This window comes from Dendropsophus ebraccatus, chromosome 9, assembly GCF_027789765.1.
Source record: "Dendropsophus ebraccatus isolate aDenEbr1 chromosome 9, aDenEbr1.pat, whole genome shotgun sequence".
Taxonomy (NCBI): Eukaryota; Metazoa; Chordata; class Amphibia; order Anura; family Hylidae; genus Dendropsophus; species Dendropsophus ebraccatus.
This window is the reverse complement of record NC_091462.1, coordinates 44,587,914-44,610,586: the sequence shown is the minus strand read 5'-3', so window position 1 is coordinate 44,610,586 and position 22,673 is coordinate 44,587,914. Positions and strand designations below refer to the sequence as shown.

General features: G+C 44.0%; 1 protein-coding gene across 16 annotated transcripts in view; it reads right to left on the bottom strand.

Moving 5' to 3' along the window:
- Positions 1-22,673, bottom strand: part of LOC138800925 (leucine-rich repeat flightless-interacting protein 2-like) — a 98,591-nt gene that overhangs the window by 32,947 nt on the left and 42,971 nt on the right. The window contains exon 1 of one of the 16 annotated variants that reach the window (XM_069983153.1): positions 8,293-8,627. The exons of the other annotated variants lie outside the window; for them this stretch is intronic. Coding sequence (XP_069839254.1) covers positions 8,293-8,337 — 45 coding nt within the window. The 5' untranslated portion in view covers positions 8,338-8,627. Of the gene's footprint in view, positions 1-8,292; positions 8,628-22,673 lie in introns of those variants that run through there. 16 annotated transcript variants of the gene reach the window in all.

The window sequence follows — 22,673 nt, the reverse complement described above, 5'->3', positions numbered from 1 at the left end:
TCTTTGGAAAATGAAAGGTGGAATCTGATTGGTTGCTAGGGGCAACTGAGCCTGTTTCACTTTACACCATAATAAATCTCCCCCTACGGCTGTTGTTCTCTGTGGCCACACAAAATAATTGACAGGTCTATTTTGTACGGCCGCTGTTCTGTGAAGAGCTGCCCTAAAAATAACCTGTGCTCATAGTGTAAAGTACGGCTCCTGGCTGTACTTTACACAGTGGTCTATGGCAAATTGGAGTGCAGGCACACCTGGATGTGCCCACATTCAAATTAAAATCAAGTGATGTTCATGGCAGACATTGGCTGCTTGACACGCCTGATGTTCATACCCCATGTGAACATGGCCTTAAAGGGGGTTTATTCAAGATTATAAAAAAAAAACACAGCTGCTTCTATTTGTTAAACAGCGCCACCCTTGCCCTCTTGAAGTATTTCAGCTATGTCCCACAGAAGTGAATGGACAGGAGTTGTAATACCATACGTAAACTGAGATCAGCTATGGTGCTGTTTGTTTTCCTTATTCTGAAACAATGTTCCCCATCATGTGGCTCTCCTGCTGTTGCAAAACTACAGCTGAAGGCCCAGAGGTGGGAGAACGCTGGCCTAAATCATCACTGATTATTTTCACCTCTAATCCAAACACTATTAATCCAGTTTGTGGAGACTGGTACTGCCCGCTCTGATGGGGAACAGATACACAGACGCACAGCTGGGACACCTCAACCTCATGCAGGTCTGCACTACAACACAAAGTATGCTTGGGGTCTTTAATGCTTTTATGCTATGGTGCATCTGGCACACATGAATACATGACACTGAAGCAGAATGCAATGGCTGAATTACTCAACTTTGGATCAAAATAGGCGTTGATTTAAAGGAATATTGAAATAACTTTTCATATGTTGCTTCTCATGAGGATAACAAAACAAAAAGGCTATACTTACCTTTCTGTGCTTCCCCAGTGTCTTCCCATGTCATCTTCGGGTTCTCAGCTGAGTGATCCAGCCTCCACTTCTAAGACACATCTGGGAGTAACAGCCCGCTCAGCCAATCACTGGCCATAGCGCTGTATTGTCATTGATTGGCTGAGCGGGCTGTCACCCCAGATGAGTCCGTCTCAGAAGTGGACATAACAAACAGTGGAGACTTATGTTATCTCCATGGGCAGCAACATATGAAAACTTTTTTTTGGGCAGAATACCCCTTTAAACTTTCAGCTGTAATCTTTTCTAATATAATGTACTTCAACTGATACCCATACATCATCATACAACAGAGGGTCCTCCCCGACTCTGTGGAATGTGTCATTGTGACATATCCTTTACCTTAATATGTAGGGGGAAAAAAAGAAAAGTCACAACTCAGGAGATAAGAAAGTTGCACCATGTGACTGGAGTTTTACAGTAGCACTTAAGTTGCTAGGATAAACTATTTCCACCTCCGCCCAAAAATACAAATGGAGGGGACGGCTGCCAATGTCTACTGAGCGCTGCACCTCCTGAACACTGCACCAAACATGGGCTACATGTCACAGAATACAGCAAACCCAGTGCAGGACAAAGCACACAGGAAACATGCTGCAGACCCCTTATTTTTCTAGGTTATTTTATATAGATTTCTATTTAAGTTTTTGTTGTTGACTAGTAAGAAAAAAAAATAGTTCAGGACTGGAGACTAAATTAAAGGGGCCTTCCACATTGCTTTATAAATCTAGTGGAGAGTCCACCAATGTTTTGTAGGTTGTATGCCATTTTCTGATACAATAGCTGAGGTTGAGCCACTGAGTATTATAAAGCATGATGGGGTCTCTTATCACAGTGGTGTAGGAGTCACTCTGAACTAATGAAAATACACTCTAGAAAAAAATATTTTGTGCTGTTAAGTGACTGTACAAAACAAACAAAAAAAACCCAATAATATGCAGTGTGCAGAAATATGGTAGTATGTGTGGTCTTCTAGTATTATCAATGGGAGCCGAGCTGCAGTAACCCAGCCACTATCCAATGAACAGAACCAAGGCTTCATGCTCCCTTTACAGTATACGTCTGGGTCCAATGGCTTTGCCATAAGGTCCCCATACACTTTATACCAATGTAGCTCAATCCAGTCACTGGCATTTTGTTTGGTTTTCAGTATATGTGGTGTATAGGGGGGGCTCCCGAGTCTCTACTGACAGAGAACAAAGGGGACGACAACTGGAAATATGCCGCCACCAGAGCAGTCTGGCTGTCGCTTACCCCTCCTCCTGGAGAACATAGAAACATTGGGTTGTGCCAAACGTTCATGTGTATGGGGAGGACAGGAGACTAAGAATTATCGAAGCAGTACAGGCAGGTATACAGCCATTGGGTGCTTGAAGCTATGTTTCCACACTGCGGCCAAAACCATGCCACCATGCAGTTACCGATAGTTGTGGGGACTTTAAGTCACATCGTGTGAGGCCACTGACAGATACACTGATGCCACTGATAGCCTCTTCTCAGACTGTGTTTCTATCTATTAAAGGGGTTGTCTAGCGAAAATCTTTTTCTTTCAAATCAACTGGTGTCAGAAAGTTATACAGATTTGTAATTTACATCTATTAAAAATCTCAAGTCTTCCCATACTTATCAGCTGCTGTATGTCCTGCAGGAGACAGGAACTGTCCAGAGCAGGAGAGGTTTTCTATGGGGATTCATAGAAAACCGAGACAGAGCTCCTGTCTTAGACAGAGGTGGTAGCAGAGGGCACTGTGACGGAAAAAAAAACAAAAAAAAAAACAAAACACTTCCTGCAGGACATACAGCAGCTGATAAGTATGGGAAGACTTGAGATTTTTTTAATAGACATAAAATTACAAATCTATATAACTTTCTGATATCAGTTGATTTGAAAGAAAAAGATTTTTGCTGGATAACCCCTTTAACAAGTCCCAGAAAACCCCTTTCCTCAATATTCCATGGTATATGTTATAGGGGTTTTCGCAATCCTCCTTACACGCGTTGGAAAAAATCCATATGAAGAAATAATCCTTGTGAAGATCCAAGACATTCTACTGCAAATTTGCTGTGTTAGTTACAAGATTGTCAGTACATGCAAATGGCATTTTTCTCCAACGCCATAAAAGTAGGCAATGAAACAGGGGGAAGATATTGCAGGGGTAGCCTTGGATCTGCGCTACATAGTATGACCATGGGGACGGCATTTTGTCACATTTTGGACACTAAGTAGACCTACTTATCCGGGCTCCTGTGTCCTGCATTCATGACGCTCTGCTGCTTGGAATAAGTCATAGGTTACTCCATTGTACTTAAAAAGCAAAATTGTGACAATACTTTAGTCACACATACTGATACTTTATGTTGTATAAGTTAATGCCAACAAATACGTAAGTGTGAGACAAAGACTCCATAACAAGTGGCTGGAGAGACTGTTGTTAAAAACCTGTACGAACCTGACTGACAACTATTATGTCTATGAGCAAGCCGCTTTGTTTACTGGATACACTGTAGCAATGTTCCCCTTCCATCAGCCATATAGTTATTATACATACCTAACTAATAATAATAAACTAGCCAAGATACTACAGTGATTCAGCCATTGCATAGAAGCAAAAACTAAACAGCGCTCCACCCTGCCGGGCACAGCGGTGAGACAGCTCATACATGTGTGCTGCCAACCGTCACCCTGCGGAGGCTGTATACAGCTAATACAACACACAACTCAATATACCACAATGTCAAGAACTGTTGGCTTCTTTTTGTGTCTTGTACATAGTTGATTCATGCCAAGATTAAACCTGACAGCAGTCACGCAATGAGGAAGACTTCAGGAGAAACCAATACACTGAGTTATCACTATTGGAAGAGATTTAAGCTAATGCTGCGTTTACACGGAAAGATTATCGTGCAAATTCGCACAATAACGATCGAATTCGAATGATAATCGTACGCAGCGAATGATCAAAAGACGAGCGAGAAATCGTTCATTTTGATCTTTCAACAACTTCTCAAATCGTCGTTGATCGTTGCAAAAAAATCGCAGATCTTTCTGTGTGAACAGTCGTTCGCCGATTTAACCAATGTGTGAGATAGGCTTAAAGCGATCGCAAAACGAATTTCCGCACGATATATCGTACCGTCTAAACGTTGATCGTTATGAACAAAAAAAGTTACTCCGGCATCATTTAAACGTATGATCGGGCGAATTATCGTTCCGTGTAAACGTAGCAAAAGTTCACACAATGTAAATTTTCTATTAATCATGGTCGTTGTTGCCGATTTGCAACAATGGCTGTGATTAATAGAAAATTTATGTTACACTGCAGTCAATGGACTCCCGGTCAGAGTGTATACACACAGTATATACTCCGGCTGGGATCCTTAGAGGCCACAGGAAAAACTGACATGTCAGTTTTGTGCGGCTGCTATTCATTGAATAGTGGCTGCACAACCCTGACAGCTCACACAATGAAAAATGCTGCTTGGGTCACACTTTCTATTGCAGTACCGGTAGGGATTATCTTTACTGACACTGGCCGTTCTGTGACCTGGCCGGTGTTTTACAGCGTGTGAACCCGGCCTCACTATGCAACACAGCAAAAGTTTGATTGGTCTGGTCATGACTTGGAAACGTTTGGCCCTCCAGCTTTTGCAAAGCTATAATTGCGATCAAGCCTGGACAGCCAAAGCCAAGCCTCCTTCAGCTGTCCAGGTATGATGGGAAATGTAGTTCAGCAGCAGCTGGAGGGACAAAGGTTCCCCATCCAGAAGAAACAACTTGATCCAGCACTTGTGAGTAAAACTTCTGCTATTGCTTTATTTCAATTTCACATAAAAACAGGACAAATCACACCATCGTGCAGTACACCCTTCAGTCTCTGGTGACGCATGCGCCCTTGCTCACAGACTACAGCCCAACCCTCCTACTAGGTATAAATGCAGAATACACAGGTGATTTCACTAATTACATAGGTGCGAGAAACCTTTCAGAGTTAAATTCCTTGTGCAATACAAACATTACAGCACCAATGGTTAAAAATATACAAAGGTTCCCCATCCCTGGTCTAGGTGTTCACACTCCCACCATGCATAGATAGGCAGGAGGACTCTCCCTGGCTCGCTGCAGGAGATGGCCTCCATTGTAAGTCTACGGAAACAGACTCCTTCCGGGATACAAGGGATAAAAAGGCTTGAAATGCTCCTAAATACCAGAATATACCATTATTTTGGTTTCAGAACCAGTTTCTTTGTATCTGCCGCCAATCTGCCGTCTAGAAGCCCCAAAGAAAATGAATGGAATAGTGGCCACACATTTTACCTCAATTCTGCAAATTGGGGAGCCCCAGCAATAAGCAGGTTATCCCCTATCCTACTGATAGGATATCAAACACTAAAAGGCCCTTTTACACCAAACGATTATTGGCCGTACTTTAATAGCATCTATTAAAAGACCACGATTAACCAATATGCACGATGTCCGCTTATTGTTGTCTTTCAACAGGTTTAAAAATCACGATTACAATAGCAACGGTCTGCTGCTCGTCACTCCATGTAATAGGAGCAGCAGACCTCCGCTGACTTCAATGGGCCGCCTAGACCATCTGAGGATCATCCGTGCAGCCCCTCCGTAGCTCCCCGCACCAAACTCCCCCTTCCCTTGCAGTCTGTGTGTGTAATAGCACAGAGAGAAATCTGACAGATCAGCGCTCGCTTCCTCCTATGGGCTGGGTTCACACACAGTATATTTCAGGCAGTATTTGGTCCTCTTGTCAGGTCCTCTTAGCAAACAAAACCAGGAGTGGATTAAAAACACAGAAAGGCTCTGTTCACATAATGTTGTAATTGAGTGGATGGCCGCCATATAATGGCAAATATTTGCTGTTATCTTAAAACAACGGCTGTTATATTGAAATAATGGAAGTTATTTACTGTTATATGGCGGCCATCCACTCAATTTCACCATTGTGTGAACAGATCCTTTCTGTGTTTTCAATCCACTCCTGGATTTGGTTGCTATGAGGACCTGACATGAGGACCAAATACTGCCTGAAATATACTGTGTGTGAACCCAGCCATAGACTGTGCCATGTAATACAGCCCTTAGGTGGACATACCCCTTTAAAAGGGTTATGCAGCGCTACAAAAACATGGCCACTTCCCCCCTACTGTTGTCTCCAGTTTGGGTGGGGTTTTGAAACTCAGTTCCATTGAAGTAAATGGAGCTTAATTGCAAACCGCACCTGAACTGGAGACAACAGTAGGGGGAAAAGTGGCCATGTTTTTGTAGAATTGGATAACCCCTTTAACATATGTAGCAAGCTGTAGTTATTTAGTGTGGCCCCCTAGCCTTGGCGCAGTTTCTGCCTGTCTCATCTAGTTTTATTTTGGACAGTACTAAGGGATAATTTTGCCCTGTGATTGTTAGGAGAGGGTCTGGGTGATGACAACCCCAATGATCACTAACATATAGGGGCAGAGAGAGCGTGTTCCTTCCTTTCTGTAACTTCTATGGCAGACGTACAGCTCTTGTTTGTGTGTGACTGCTGGAATGTGACTTCAGACTGCCCACCCCCCATTCCAAACAAGTGCTTGGGATTCTGTAAGAGTATCCTGGATTTTATGGCAGTGCCCTAGAACCTAGCATATCTCTGATCCACTCCCCCTTCCCAGTCCTTAACCACAGAGCCTAGCACAGGAAGCGATAGTAGTCAGTGTGTTACCTATACATGGTACAGGGCAGTACCCGACTACTGGGGCTTACCCGTGTATCTTGGTACTACTGTGGTACTACTATGTAGCTTCAGCAGTGACAGATACTGATTGTCATAGCGGAGGAGTATATTGGGGTTATAGAAATACTCTGGTAATGTTAATTATAGTAAGAGAGTCTGCAGGTGGGGTGGATGGGGAACCTTGCAACATAATGAAACTCTCAGCAAACTTTTTTTAAGAAACTTTTTAAAAATGTGATCTCATTAAGTAGGTATAGAGAATGCTATGAGAATCTATGGAGGATGGAGGAGGATTCTGTATTGTGTAGAAGGCTCCAGGCCAGAAGCAGCTTATCCTGTGCCGGCACATTGCTGCACACACAGCTTCCTGTTACACAAACCATGAGAGCTGCAGTGAGGTAAGAGACACTCAGCACAACCACAAGGGGTGGATACACTATGACAGAGAAACTATGACCACCCCCTACAGTGAGGAGGCCTGGGGTCACCCCCACCTGTGTCCTCCAAATCAACATCCACCCTGTCACCTGTATGAAGAAATATCCCAGCGTGCAGTAAGGGGGACAGTTACTTATACAGCTGCCCAGGTGAAGCAGGACAAAACTCCAAACAGGCAGAGGAAACAGGACTATGAAAGTGATGGGGGAGGGCAGAGCGGGCTGTACTAAACCTCCCCTCTAAGTCTATATCAGTCTGAGAACACACAATGCAATCTGTATCAAACCTTACACAGGGACTGTCACTCAGCTTTCCTGTGACCCTGAATGGAAAGTCATACAAAGAACATTCTGGGGGTTGTTCATACATGTGACAGATCATGTTAGGTAAAAGCAGAGCTGCTAAAACAGTACCCCTAAAGACCAATACAGCATACACCCCTAAAGGGCCAAAACAACACACCCAACTATAGGACCAATACAGCGCACCCACCTGTAGCACCAATACAGCGCACCCTGCTATAGGACCAATACAGCGCACCCTGCTATAGGACCAATACAGCGCACCCTGCTATAGGACCAATACAGCGCACCCTGCTATAGGACCAATACAGCGCACCCACCTGTAGCACCAATACAGCGCACCCTGCTATAGGACCAATACAGTGCTCCCCTTTAGGGCCAATACAGCGCACCCTGCTATAGGACCAATACAGTGCTCCCCTTTAGGACCAATGTTGCACACCCCCTAGAGGACCAATACAGGGCACCACTATGGGTCCAATATAGTACCCTATATAGGACTGATACAGTGCTCCCCCTATAGGACCAATACAGCAAAGCCCTACAGGTGTGGCAGGATACTACAGTGCACCCATACAGGTCCAATACACTATCCTATATAGGACTAATATAGCAATTCCCAATAGGATAGATACAGTGCACCCTATAGAGACCTACTGTATGTCACTAGCAGCTTTGCCACTCAGGACTCTAGGAAAGCTGGGTGACAGCCACTGGCAGCTGCAGTATCGGTTTCAGTCGGCTTTCCCTGAAGCAGATGAGACAGCTGGCCCCACAGACAGCTCGGTGACAGCCCCCCAGTGACAGCCCCCCTCCCGGTGACAGGCCGGGCTCTTACCACATTCTGCGCCTCCGGGCTGAGGCAGTCCGCGATATCCTGCATGTCCGCGTCTTCCTGCCCTCCCAGCCGCTCATTCACACTTGTAGCGCGTTGTTCTCAGCGGTTTCCGCAGTGACCCGGTGCCGCCGGCTCCGGCAGGTGGAGGGCTCGTAGTCTGTGCTCTCTCCCCGGGCTCCCCCAGACCGGCTGCACAGGTTACCAGTGACCGGGACGGTGCAGGGAGGTGCAGGAACTGAGCCCGGGCGGTAATTTCCTCCGTGTGACTCAGCACCGCCCCCTGGAGCCCTCACATCACACCTCCCGGGAGGCGGCAGCCTGTGACAACCTGCGGCCGCCAGAGCCGGGGAGCTACCGGGAGCTGCGGTACCGCGCCGTGCTCAGCGGGAGGAGACGCAGCTGCACGCGGGGGAGCTCGGACACAACTTGCTCAGTAGTTTGCTCTCGCAGTTGCGGCATGTGCGCGGCTTCCTGCAGCTTTTACCGCATGTGCGACAAATGTAGTGACCGCGGCTTTCTGAACGACGAATTTTGTCCCAAAAAGTATCCGATTGTAGTAAGCATACGCCATAAGCTAGTATAGGGCAGTGCACACCGTGCGGTATTATGGGACTCATACTTCTAGAAATAAAGCACAGCCTCCCATTTTATGTTTTTTTTTCTTTGCTATTTTTGGATCTTTTTCTGCCGTAAAGAACTTTTTTTGTTTGTTTTACTTTTACAGGTGTTTTATGAGTAGCTGGGCTTTGCTTGCAGTTTTGAAGCTTTTACATACTACAGTGTGTGTACACTCCACTGGGACTCCATAGTATGTAATGTGATTGGCCGTTGTTTAATCAAAATTACATATTGTGAAAGAGGCCTTTAGGTGCATTTGCCTATTTAAAGGAGTTGTAAAGACTAAATGCTGCGTTTACATGAAACGATTATCGTGTGAATTTGCACGATAACGATCGAATTCGAACGATAATCGTACGTTTAAACGCAGCGAACGTCGAGCGAGAAATCGTTCATTTTGATTTTTTAACTTGTTCTTAAATCGTCGTTCGCAAAAAATTCGCCGATCGTTCCGTGTAAACAGCCGTCGCGTGAAAGTCCGGCCGGCCGCAGACCGGCCCCCGCTCATCCGCAGCCCCCTGCGCCGGCTCGATCACCACCGCAGCTCCGATCGCCACCCCTGCCACTCTGATCGCCACCCCCGCCACCACCGCTCCGATCGCCCCCGCTGCCCCGGCCACGAGCATACCTTACCTGCTCCGCGTAGCAGGTGTTCGAAATCCCCGGCTCTCCTCTTCAGTGCATTGATTGGCTGAAGAGGGGAGTCGGGAATTTCAAACGGCTCCTCTTCAGCCAATCAAGGCACTGAAGAGGGGAGCCGGGGATTTCGAACACCTGGTACACGGAGCAGGTAAGGTATGCTCGTGGCCGGGGCGGCGGGGGTGGCGATCGGAGCAGCGCAGGGGGCTGCGGTTGACCGTGGGGCCGGGCTGCGGATGAGAGGGGGCCGGGCTGCAGGCGCGCGATCTTAAAACGATCGCAAAAGATTTTTCTGTACGATATATCGTACCGTCTAAACGCTGATCGTTATGAAAAATCGTTACTCCGACATCGTTAATCGTACGATCGGGCGAATTATCGTTCCGTGTAAACGTAGCTTTATGGTGTGTTTACACAGGCAGATTTATCTAACAGATTTTTGAAGCCAAAGACTGGAACATACCATAAACAGGGAACGGGTCATAAAGGAAAGACTGAGATTTCTCCTCTTTTTAAATCCATTCCTGGTTTTGGCTTCCAAAATCTGTCAGATAAATCTGCCTCTGTAAACGCACCATTAGAAAAACATGGCCACTTTCTTCCAGAAACAGGATCCCTCTTGTCCTCAGTCTGGGAGTGAGTTTTGTACTTCAGTTCCAATGAAGTGAATGAAGATGAGTTGTAATACCACACGCAACCTGAGGACAGGGGTGGCGCTGTTTATAAAGAAATTTTCTGTGTATTTTCTAATCCTGGATAACTGCTTTAACCTCTCAGGGACATATGACGTACCCGTATGTCATATGTCCCCAGGAGGTGTTCAAAGGGGGGCGGCGACCTCGCTCTGAACTGCCGCGATCCCGGGCGGAGCCATCTCCGTGGGTGGTGCCGGCCGGGGTCTGCTCCAAGATGGCGCCGACCCCGACTCGGCACTTGCTTGTCTTTGGCTGCAGCAGCCGAAAGCAAACGAGTGCCGATCTCTTTGATCTTTGCTGTATAATTATACAGCAAAGATCTCCATGAGAGATCAAAGTGTATATACTAAAAGTATATATAAAAAAAAGTGTTCTTATTAGTAAAAAGCCGCCTCCCCTAATAAAAGTCTGAATTACCCCCCTTTTCCCATGTTTTAAATAAAAATAAATAAATAAATAAACATGTTTGCTATCGCCGCGTGCGTAATCACCCAAACTATTAATTAATCACATTCCTGATCTCGCACGGTAATTGGCGTAAGCACACAAAAATCCCAAAGTGCAAAATTGCACATTTTTGGTCGCATCAAATCCAGAAATTTTTTTAAAAAAAGCAATCAAAAAATTGTATATGCGCAATCAAGGTACCGATAGAAAGAACACATCATGGCGCAAAAAATGACACCTCGCACAGCCCCATAGACCCAAGGATAAAAGCGCTATAAGCCTGGGAATGGAGCGATTTTAAGGAACGTATATTTGTTAACAATGGTTTGAATTTTTTACAAGCCATCAGATAAAATAAAAGTTATGCATGTTATATATCGTTTTAATCGTAACGACTTGAGGAACAGGCATAACAAGTCAGTTTTACCCCAGGGCAAATGGCATAAAAACAAATACCCCCAAATAAAAGAAATCCTTTTTTTTTTTTTTTCAATTTCACCACACTTTGAATTTTTTTCTGGTTTCGCAGTGTACTTTATGCAAAAGTTCAGCCTGTCATTGCAAAGTACAATTAGTGACGCAAAAAAATAAGGGCTCCTGTGGGTTTCTAGGTAGAAAAATACAAGTGCTATGGCATAAACGAAAATTGGCCCCGTCCTTAAAGGGTTAAAGTGTACCTGTCATTATAACTTTCTAAATCAACAGTAGATGTGATATAAAGCAAGTTTGCCATTTACATTCACTATTATTATTTTTTTTTGTTATCATGCTGTAAAACAAAGCTGTACTTACGTGTATCCAGGTCCAGTCTTCTAAAGTTTTATAGTTTTATGCTGGTTGGAAAAAAGAGACTAAACACATGAAGTCCCAGCCAGTACAGAGAGTCATGCACAAAGGGGGAGATTTATCAAGCATGGTGTAAAGTGAAACTGGCTCAGTTGCCCCTAGCAACCAATCAGATTCTACCTTTCATTTTCCAAAGAATCTGTGAGGAATGGAAGGTGGAATCTGATTGGTTGCTAGGGGCAACTGAGCCAGTTTCACTTTACACCATGTTTGATAAATCTCCGCCTTTGAAGAAAAAAAAAAAAGTCAGAACGCAGGAAGTGTCGTGTTCTCCATGATAATTAATAAAAAAATAAAAACATGTAAACGGCAAACTTGCTTTATATCACATCTACTGTTGATTTAGGTTTTGAAATGATTTGGACACTTTAAGGCCGTAGTACACTGTGTTGGGTCATGATATATCACGCGTCTTTTTTGTCTACATTTTGCTCTTTTCCTATAGGCTGTGTTCCCACTATGTACAAACAAAGGCCGTTCCGCTGTGATTCTGGGTGTAGGTGTTGTGAAACGACGGAAATTTGTGGCGGAACGGCCATTGTTTGTACAGCGTGTGAACATAGCCATAAGCGGTTGTGCTATATAAGCAGTGTCCAGTGATGATAGTCAGAGACCCTCACAGCTTCATGTGGCTGACCTGTGCACTTGTCACTAGTAGCTGGGTCTGATGCCTGCCTCATATGGCGCCCTGGATTGTATCCAGCAGAGGTCCAGGGCACTGATGTAATGGGGTAAACCCTCCAGCTGTTGCAAAACTACAATTCCCATCATGCCTGGACAGCCAAAGCTTCAGCTTTGGCTGCCCAGGCATGATGGGAATTGTAGTTTTGCAACAGCTGGAGGGCCGAAGGTTCTCTATCCCTGGAGTAAAGGGAAGCGAGAGGCTGGAGTCTTAGTACCTTGTCGGCCTATACACAGCCAGCATAATTCCCATAAGTAGGACAAGGAAGTCTACATGAATTGGCTCTTTTGCAGTATAGATTCCAACGAGGATCCATATATTGTATTAATCTAGTCCAGGGATAGGGAACCTTCGGCCCTTCAGCTGTTGCAAAACTACAATTCCCATCATGCTTCACTTTGGCTTTCCAGGCTTGCTGGGAATTGTAGTTTTGCAGCAGCTGGAGGGCCGAAGGTTCCCCTATCCCTGATCTAGTGCCTGGTAGCCTTCCTCCATCCCAAAGATCACTCCAATTGTAGCAAATCATTTTCTTCATATTAGGCTGGGTTCACACTACATTTTCGCAATCCGTTTTATTCATCCGTTTTTTTGTAAAAAATGGATGAAAAAAACAGATGCATGTGTGTGCATCCATTTTGATCCGTTTTGCCATTGAATTCCATGATAAAAAAAAAACGGATCCATTTTTTTTAAAGGACACACAATTAGGTTGACTATGTTTTTGTGTACGTAAAAAAAAATGGATCCGTTTCTTTTTTTTTTGTAATGGAATTCAATGGAAAAATGCATGCACACACATGCATCCGTTTTTTCCATCTGTTTTTTTTTTGCAAAAAACGGATGAAAAAAACGGATTGCAAAAACGTAGTGTGAACCCAGTCTTAATTGCAGTAGTTTGCATCTACTTATTTGATTTCAGTTATTAACCCATTATAATTCTAGGTATTCAGCATTGTGGCATTTATCTTGGGCCTTGGGTGTCATGTTGCTTCTATGTGATCCTGTACTCAGAGCTATACAGTGTACCTTACTACTGTATGTCAGTATGGAGCCGGCCTAAGTAATCTATTTATAAGAGGGCCAGGCAGAGGGCCGCCCTCCCGCACACACCCCACCCTGGCTATTTTTACATGTGCCTCCTGACAAGCCAGCAGGGAGGAGAAGGAAAGTGTAGGCTCCTCCAGATATCCCATGTACAGAATATATATGGCACAGAAGTCAGCAGAAACATACTATCATTAGGATCAATCATAACAGTTCCTTTGTTCCATCTATTGTGTTGCTTCACAATGATATTCGGTTGTAGGATGAGACTGCCGCCTGACCCCAATGTTTTTCTAGGGGAATTTGTTAGACAATTTTTGTACATTTTCCCCCATAAGGAAACATCAGGGTCACAAAACTGTGGCGGTAAAATCGCACTGGTTCCTGTGCATTGTGTCAGTGTTAGAGCCGGACATGCAGGACTTCTTATGCCTGTGAGATATGTTAAAGTGTCACTGTCGTTTAATTTTCTTTTTGTGCAGAAATCAATAGTGCAGGCGATTTTAGGAAACTTTGTAATTAGGTTTATTAGCTGAAAAATGCATTTTTATCATGAAAAAGCAGTTTGAAGCCCCCCCCCCCCCGTCTTCATAGTTCTCTATGGAGAGGAGAGGGGTGGAGGGAGATGAGGCACCAAAACAGGACAACAAAGAGATAATTTAAGGCTACATCACTGGGCTATCTCCTCTGAAGTCAACACGGACCTCTCTGACCTCTGAATACCGGCTTTCACTCAGCTCCCACTGTGTAATCCTTTGTTTTTTGCTGGTGACTAATCTCCCTCCTCCCCTCTCCATAGATTACACAGGGCCCGACTGATGTAAAAGAGTTGAGATTTCCTGATTCTAAGCAGTGAATGAGATAGAAGAAGGGGGGGGGGACCTGGGGAAAGTCTTTTTGAATGCAGATAATGGCATATTTGCCTAACAAACCCAATAAAAACGTTTCTTAAAATCGCCTGTACTATTGACTTCTGCAAAAAAACAAACAAAAAAATTGACAGTGACACTTATGTGTCTACGTATAATAACATAGAAGAGTATTTGAATAGAAAAAAAATCATAAATATTAACTGGAAAATATTGGCTGTGTATAGTCAAATGATTATTTACAAGTATCAAACAATCCAAAACTAACTAGTCAGGTCATTATGGAGGGCAGAATATGATATATGGAGTGAAGCTGAGCTCTGTCATAAACGTTTTTATCATTTGGAGCAGGATTTCTGAACTATGGCCCGAGATGCAACCTCCTATTATAAGCTAGACCGGAACTCGGTTTCCAGAGTCTATTACATGGCATCATTAGAGATGTGAACATGGCATCATTAGCGAGATGTGAACATGGCCTTAAAAATACTGATATAAAATGCTGCCATGTGAAAGTGGCCTATCACTGGGTGCAGATTGGGGTAATGTCATAAATTTAGCATGATAATGTTAGCACTTCTAATTTTTTGTGGTGTCCACGCCACTTTTTTTAAAAAAAAACTTTTTTTCATTTTATGCAAGTTAGCAGGAAGGACAGGGCCTCCACAATCGTGCGGCTTCACTATCATTTATGCAGGAAAATTGTGTAAGTTGTAACTAAAATCTGTGCAATCTCTGCAAGGGCCCTATTACACCAAGCGATTACCGGCTGATTATCGGCTGTTATGGTCGATAATCGCTTGGTGTAATAGCTACTGTTAATGCTGCGTTTACACGGAACGATAATTTGCCCGATCGTATGATTAACGATTTCGAAGTAACGTTTTTTTTTTTATATCAGCGTTTAGACTGATCGATATATCGCACGGAAATTTCGTTTTGCGATCGCCTAAGCCTATCTCGCACATAGGAAAAATCGGTGAACGACTGTTTACACGGAACGATCTGCGAATTTTTTGCGATCAACGATTTTAGAACATGTTGTAAGATCAAAATGAACGATTTCCCGCTCGTCGTTTGATCGTTCGCTGCGTTTACACGTACGATTATCGTTCGAATTCGACTGTCATGCAAATTGGCACGATAATCGTTCCATGTAAATACAGAATAAAAGGCAACAATCAGCTTACATGCATGATGTCGGCTGATTGTTATTATCAGGGCAAGAAGGGAGGGCTCTTTGGGAAAACCAAAGCACAGCCCCATCATCTTTCTGGCTGAGGCTTCCTATTAGGCGGCATTCATCCGTTCTATGCACGGCCGGTTAATACGAGAGATGTGCTCTGGATGTGATGCAGCAATGTTCCACAGGTTTATCAGTACAGTAGTGCAAACATTTAAACATACAGTAATGACAGAACGTGTAAATGCTCCTCCGGTCGGCCATTACGATCCCTTTTCACGAACATCATATGCAGAAAAAACTAAGAGAATTGTTAGAACAATGTGGAACATAGTGATCTTCCCAATGACAAATGTCTAAGGGATTTGGCACCCAGGTTATGTATGACTATATAAGACTATTTATTAGACTATTGTTTCAATGTTAATTGTTCTATGCGCCTGTCAGGCTTCAGTTACATTTGGTCATTGTAAAGGGAACATTTTTGCTGTGTATGAGGTCACAGTGTTTCCATAGTGGTGTCTCATGATGTCATGTGTGTGACCGTATATGGCCAGGTCAGGAGCTGTTCCTAAACATTAGCGAGATCAGAGCTCTGAGCCGCTGGCACTGCAAGGGACAGATTATGCTGGCAATACTCCAGGAAGAATTAACTAGCTGTGGCATGTGACAGCAGATTTAACCCTTCTTGGATTATCTGGCGTGTCTGCAACATGTTCAATGCGCAAAGTATGGAAGTGATGTAAAATGTAAAAAATTCAATGGTTACTGTACTATCAGTGATGAGAGTTGCGGAGTCACTCAGCCAAATATCCAACTAGGACTCCATAAATGGCTCATGTATAATAAGTAAGTAGTAATAGCAAAGATACTGTAGTAACATAGTGACATCAGGCTGTTCTCCACCGTCCTGTGAATATTCAGGCAACAGCAACTCTATTAATTGGAATAAAATGTCTGAACTAGGGATGGTCCGAAACTGCCGAGGTTCGGGTTCGTATGAACCCGAACGCTCGGCATCAGATTCCCGCTGTCTGCCCGCTCCGTGGAGCGGGTGGATACAGCGGGAGGACCGCCTGGAAAACTGGGATACAGCCTATGGCTATGGCTGTATCCTAGTTTTCCAGGCGGTCCTCCCTCTGTATCGACCCTCTCCATGGAGCGGGCAGACAGCGGGAATCATTACAGAGAGTTTGGGTTCGTACGAACCCGAGCCAAACTCGGTTCGGACCATCCCTAGTCTGAACATAAAACACTCCTAAATTCACATCAGTAGATATGCCGCTTGCTATGCCTTGCCTAATAAACTAACAGTATGATTTTAATAATATTTAATATTTTTTGGAGTCCAGAATTTTTTTAAATAATGGAATTAGCAGAAAATTTATAATTTTATTAGTATCAGTATTGACTTTCCATATTCATATATGCATGCGTTACCTTACACGGTTCTCTTATTTTTGTAATTTCAGTATAAATTTAACAAATGTACTAATCATTTATAATATACCATCAGGGCCGTATTTACCACTAGGCACCCGTGGTCCGGTGCCTAGGGCAGCACCTTACAGGCGGGTAGCACCAGGGAGCAGGGGGACAGAAAAAAATATTTTTTTTGGTTTTATTTTTTTAGTTTCCCTCCTCCCGTTCAGACTTGCCAGTAAATCTGGTGTCTTTTCCAGGGGGTGGGGGGTATGGTGGTATTGGTCAGGTCTGGTATCGCCAATAGCTGCGTGAAGATGGGGCGTCTTCAGGTCTAGTGCCCAGGGCAGCAGCAGCTGTTAATACAGCCCTGTATACCATTCCTTATTACTGGGGTCTCCTAATTCTCTTGATCACCTTTGAGATATTTCTACATCATGATGGTAAATTCAGCTGATTGGACAGGATTTGGAAAGACACAGCACTGTCTATATGAGGTCTCACGGCTGACCATGCATCAGAGCAACAACCAAGCCACGAGGAGGAAAGAACTGCCTATAGAGCTCAGAAACAGAATTGTATGGAGGTACAGATCTGGGAAAGGGTCCAAAAAAATTCTGTTCACAAGAGCACAGTGCCGTTCTTAATTCTTTTGAAACAACCAGGACTTTTACTAGAGACAAATACCCCCCACAAACTAAGTAACCTGGAGAGAAGGGCCTTGGTAAGAGATCTGGCCAGGAACCCAATGGTCACTGACCTGAGCTCCAAAGATCCTGAGCACAGATTGGAGAAACTTCCAGAAAGACAGCAATTACTAAAGCCTCCAATCTGAACGTCATGGCAGACTGTCCAGAAAGAAGCCTCTACTCCGTAAAAGATAGATGAAAGCCGCATATGAAATCACCTAAAGGACTCTCGGACTGTAATAAACCAGATTCTCTAGTCCGGGGAGTGAAATGCACTTCCTCATGGATCATTCTCCAAATTGGTGGGGTCTCAACATCTACTGCCCCTGTTCGCTTCCAACAAGACAATGATGCTAAGCACGCAGACACGGCCAAGACAACACAGGACTGTCTTAAGGACAACAATGTGAGTGTCCTTGAGTGGCCCAGCCAGGGGCCTGATGTGAACCCAGTCGAACATCTCTGGAGAAACCTAAAAATGGCCAAAAAAGTGCCAAAATCTGACTCAAAATTCTGATGCAACCAGCCAACTTGACATTGATAATTCTACTCTAAGGGCCTTTTTACACAGTGCTATATGCTGCCATGTACTGCCGCAAATGTGGGCCGATTAGCGCTCACAGCGCTTTACATGCACAATTAATCATGTGGCTGGGCTGCATGAAGAATCACTGTATTGTTTGTGCAGTCATTGGCATGCATTGTTATCAGCTGCACATCTCCCGTTTACCCAGAGAGATACGTGGCTGATAAAAATTACTGGCCGCACAAAAGATCACTTGTCCTTTTACACAGGCCGATTATGGGCTAAATATGCACTCCTAGTAACACTGGTTAGTGATAATCAGCCTGTGTATTAGAGTCACTGTCATGAAGAATAACTTTTGACGTATCATCAGGCCCATGCTAAAAGAAAGAGCCCTCTGCTGCACAATCCTATACAGTGTAAGGCTATGTTCACACTACGTATCTTTTCGTAAAAGTACGGCCGTTGTTGCAATCGGCAACAATGGCTGTCCTTTTTACGAAAAGATATGTTGCCTTTTTTTCTATGGAATCCCGGCCAGAGCATATACACATAGTATATACTCCAGCCGGGATCTCTCGCGGCGCCTTAGAAAACTGACATGTCAATGCACACAGTGGAGCGGACGGCTCCGGTCGCTCACTCCATAGTGTGCAGTGGGGAGTTCCGATGCAGGTGCGCACGGATTCGTCCGCATCAGAACTCTGCGGCTGCAAAGATCATCCGGGATGATCTTTTTAGAGACCGGCCGTTCCGTGACCCGGTCGGTCTCTTACTGTGTGTGAACATAGCCTAATAGTGGCCCTACACTAAGAAGCTTGTGTCACCACCTAGCTCAAACATATCAATTTACCTATAGAAAACTATAAAACGGCTAAAATATTTGGGCAGCCATGTCATGGAGAAAATGCATAAATATCCTGTATTTTGCAAGAAGTGTATTTTGGACTGAATCTCTATCCAGCACAGTGACTCTCTAGCACCCCTCTGATGACAGTTTATTAGCAACTCAATATTGTATAAGGTAAGTTTTATCTTAAGTAGCATGTATCATAGATACAGCTGTGTCTTTTTTGGTGATTGTATTATTATATCAATCTACTGTATATATCTTTGGACACTTTTCCCATCTACTATTAGGCCACCTTCAGATGCTGTAAGACAGCGGCCATTGTGGGACACGACCCTGTCACAGAACAGCCGCTGTCTGTGAAGTTCACTCCGGCTGGTACTGCAGTAAATTCCACTTCTTTGGAATTGGAATGCGGGCACATCCGCGTGTGCCCGTATTCCAATTAACCATAGCAGACAATGTAAAGTACGGCCGGAGCTGCACTTTACATTGTCTGAATTGTCAATTTTGCACAAAATTGACATGCCAGTTTTTTGTGCGGCTGCATGGAATTCCAGCCGGAGTAAATACAGTGTGTTAAATGCCGCTGAGGCCTCTGTCATTGAAATATGGCCGTGGTTACAGGTTGTTTAATGAAAATATACATGTGAACGTGGCCTGGTCATGCAAACAGAAACCTCCACGTCGCATTCTGCGGGGTCTTGGCCATGGCCGCAATATGACCCCATTCACTTGTGTGAGTGATGGAGTTGCAAGACCAGACGTCATTACATGGTGGTTCCTGATTGTGTGACTAGGAATCGCTGTGTAGCCCAGGCCAGCATTATATGCATCCCCCAGGTGTTAAATATGATATGACTTTTTTTTGTTTTGTTGTTTTCTATTGCTCATTTCTCATTTTCACTTTGCCATAATATAATTTTCTGCAATGCTAAAATCCTGTAAAACCCCTTTTACATAGGAAATGGCTGTGATTGTATACTACTATTAGCTAAAACCAATGTATGTTCTGCGTACACTCACACAGCTGTAATTCTTATCTGTCGTGTGAAGAAGTTGCAGTCACAAGCTTATTTACAAGTATTATGTTTCTAACCTTATGTTGCCTTTTTCCTGGACATGAAAAGCAGTCTATGGTTTGCAATCTTGTACTATGAAGCTACTTTCCTCAATGCAAGATGATCTGTTCATGACATCACGCTTGATGCCAACACTCTTGGACAGGTTTTCATGCAGTTCAAAGAATCAGGTTACTTATCCAGTTCGAGGTCAACAGCTGTTATGCTATAAAGTGCCCGTCAGGTGCAAACCGGCTAGCTGCTTCTCACAGGCCGGCATCATAAATATTTCCCAGTGCTTCACTATAGCCAGCACATACAATATGCAGCATGTTTAATTGTCCCTATCTGATATACCTAGATCCATTACCTTTATTCTGTGTGCTTATTTACAGGGCTAATGCACAGGGCCAAACCATACAGTACAGAGCCATGCAGTCTCCATGCACTGCCATACTGCTATACAGGATCTGCCAGGCCTCATGTGTATCTAGACACATAGTTGCCTACATTTGTGTGGTGTACTGTGGGTGTGTTTTGCAGGGAAGTGGCTTGTCATCTGTGTGGACTTTTTTTTGTTAATGAATTTTCCCAATATTTTTTCATTGTATGGACCTTACAGTTAGGACCATACACATAAGTTCAAGATACTGGGAAAGTGGGGTGACCTCCAATATACTAAGTTCAAGATGCTGGGAAAGCTAGGTGACCTCCATCATAATGAGTATAAGATGCTGGAAAGCTGGGTGACCTTCATTATACTAAGTACAAGATGCTGGAAAGCTGTCTGACCTCCATCACACTGATTATAAGATGCTGGGAAACCTGGGCGACCACATCATACTGAGTACAAGATGCTGGATGCAAGGAAAGCTGGGTGACCACCATCATACTGAGTATAAGATGCTTGGAAAGCTGGGTGACCCACATCATACTGAGACCAAGATGTCGGAAAGCTGAGTGACCCACATCATATTGAGTACAGGAGGCTTGGAAAGCTGGGTGACCCACATCATACTGAGACCAAGATGCCGGAAAGCTCAGTGACCCACATCATATTGAGTACAGGATGCTTGAAAAGCTGGGTGACCCACATCATACTGAGACCAAGATGCCGGAAAGCTCAGTGACCCACATCATATTGAGTACAGGATGCTTGAAAAGCTGGGTGACCCACATCATACTGGGACCAAGATGCCGGAAAGCTCAGTGACCCACAACAACAGAACAACACAACCCAGAACAAGATGCTTGGAAAACTGGGTGACCTCCATGATACTGAGTATAAGATGCTGGGAAAGCTGGGTGACCCCTTCATAATGAGTACAAGATGCTGGGAAAGCTGGGTGACCTCCATCATACTGAGTACAAGATGCTGGGAAAGCTGGGTGACCTCCATCATACTGAGTACAAGAAGTCGGGAAAGCTGGGTGGCCTCCATCATACTGAGTATAAGATGCTGGGAAAGCTGGGTGACCAGCATCATACTGAGAACAAGATGCTGGGAAAGCTGGGTGACCTCCGTTATACTAAGTACAAGATGCTGGGAAAGCTGGAGTTTCTGTATTTTAATCAGTTTTTTTACCACTGTTGCTGTCACACAGAATAATCCCTCTCATGTGGACATCCCTTATTAGTATAAACAATAAAAAAAAACAACAAACAACTCATACTAAGCATTCAAATAGGAATAGGGCCTTAGGAACTCAGTGAATGCAGATTTGCATGCATCAGTACTGTCCATAGAGGAGCTGTACTTTTGTACCGAGAAATCCACTTAAAGGGATTATACATGATGGGATCTACTGTTGTCATAGCCAGCTCCAGTTATGTTTGGCGCTAGTTTTGCATGTGTGCCAGGGGCCACAGTTTAAGATCCTGACCTGAAAGTGGCCAAATATCCAAAAGCAAATTTAACAGATACATATATGATCCTGTAGATGCTGTGAGCTGCCTATGAAGCAATGAGGCTCTGTTTACATGTCATTATGTCAGGACATTTAGCATATGCATGAAGGAAGCTATGGATACATATGACAAATGTAACCCTAGGGTCCCTATTTACTTGACCAAGGCTAAAAGATTTTGGCTTCTGTACGGTTTGCATCAACTCTTTTTTTTTTAGGAAAAGTACAGCAGACAATTCTTTTGTATACAGCGGGCCACAAGAATAGAATGTATACCACACAGTATAATTAGTTCTCTTTACATTGTAGCCTATGGCCAACATGTGCCACTGTATAGCATTACAATGTCCTACATTGAAGCTATACATCTGCTCCAGTGTAATGTAAGTGTGGTGCCCCACCATGGGTGTCCCACCACCTGTCGCAAAAGCTCTTTTCTCAAAGCTAAGTGGTGATGAAGGTATTTTGTAATTTCGCCACTAGATGCCAATGTTTTATGTATATGCGCTTATGTGCTAACAAAGGGTTACTATTTCTTATATATTATGTACTTTTATTATCCAATAGAGAGCCTCTTCTTTTCTGACCTATCCTTTCCCTTCTCATCTCTCTGAGGCGAGATGAGTTTATTGCTCAGGGCGGCAGCTTTGTAGTTGTTTGTAGGGGCGGCAGATTTTATGGAGTGGCCATAAATTATATTGTCTGCTATACACCACTGACCTCATTGACCCCATGACCTGCAGATGATAGCTGGACACAGATGTAGAAAGCATGGAAGTCAGGACTGCAGACACTTTGCAGGTATTGTTATATGCATCACACGTCACTACTTTACAAGTGATCACTGCCCCTGAAGAATTGGAAACTTTGATACTTTTTCTGTGTCGGGACAGAGTGCTTTAT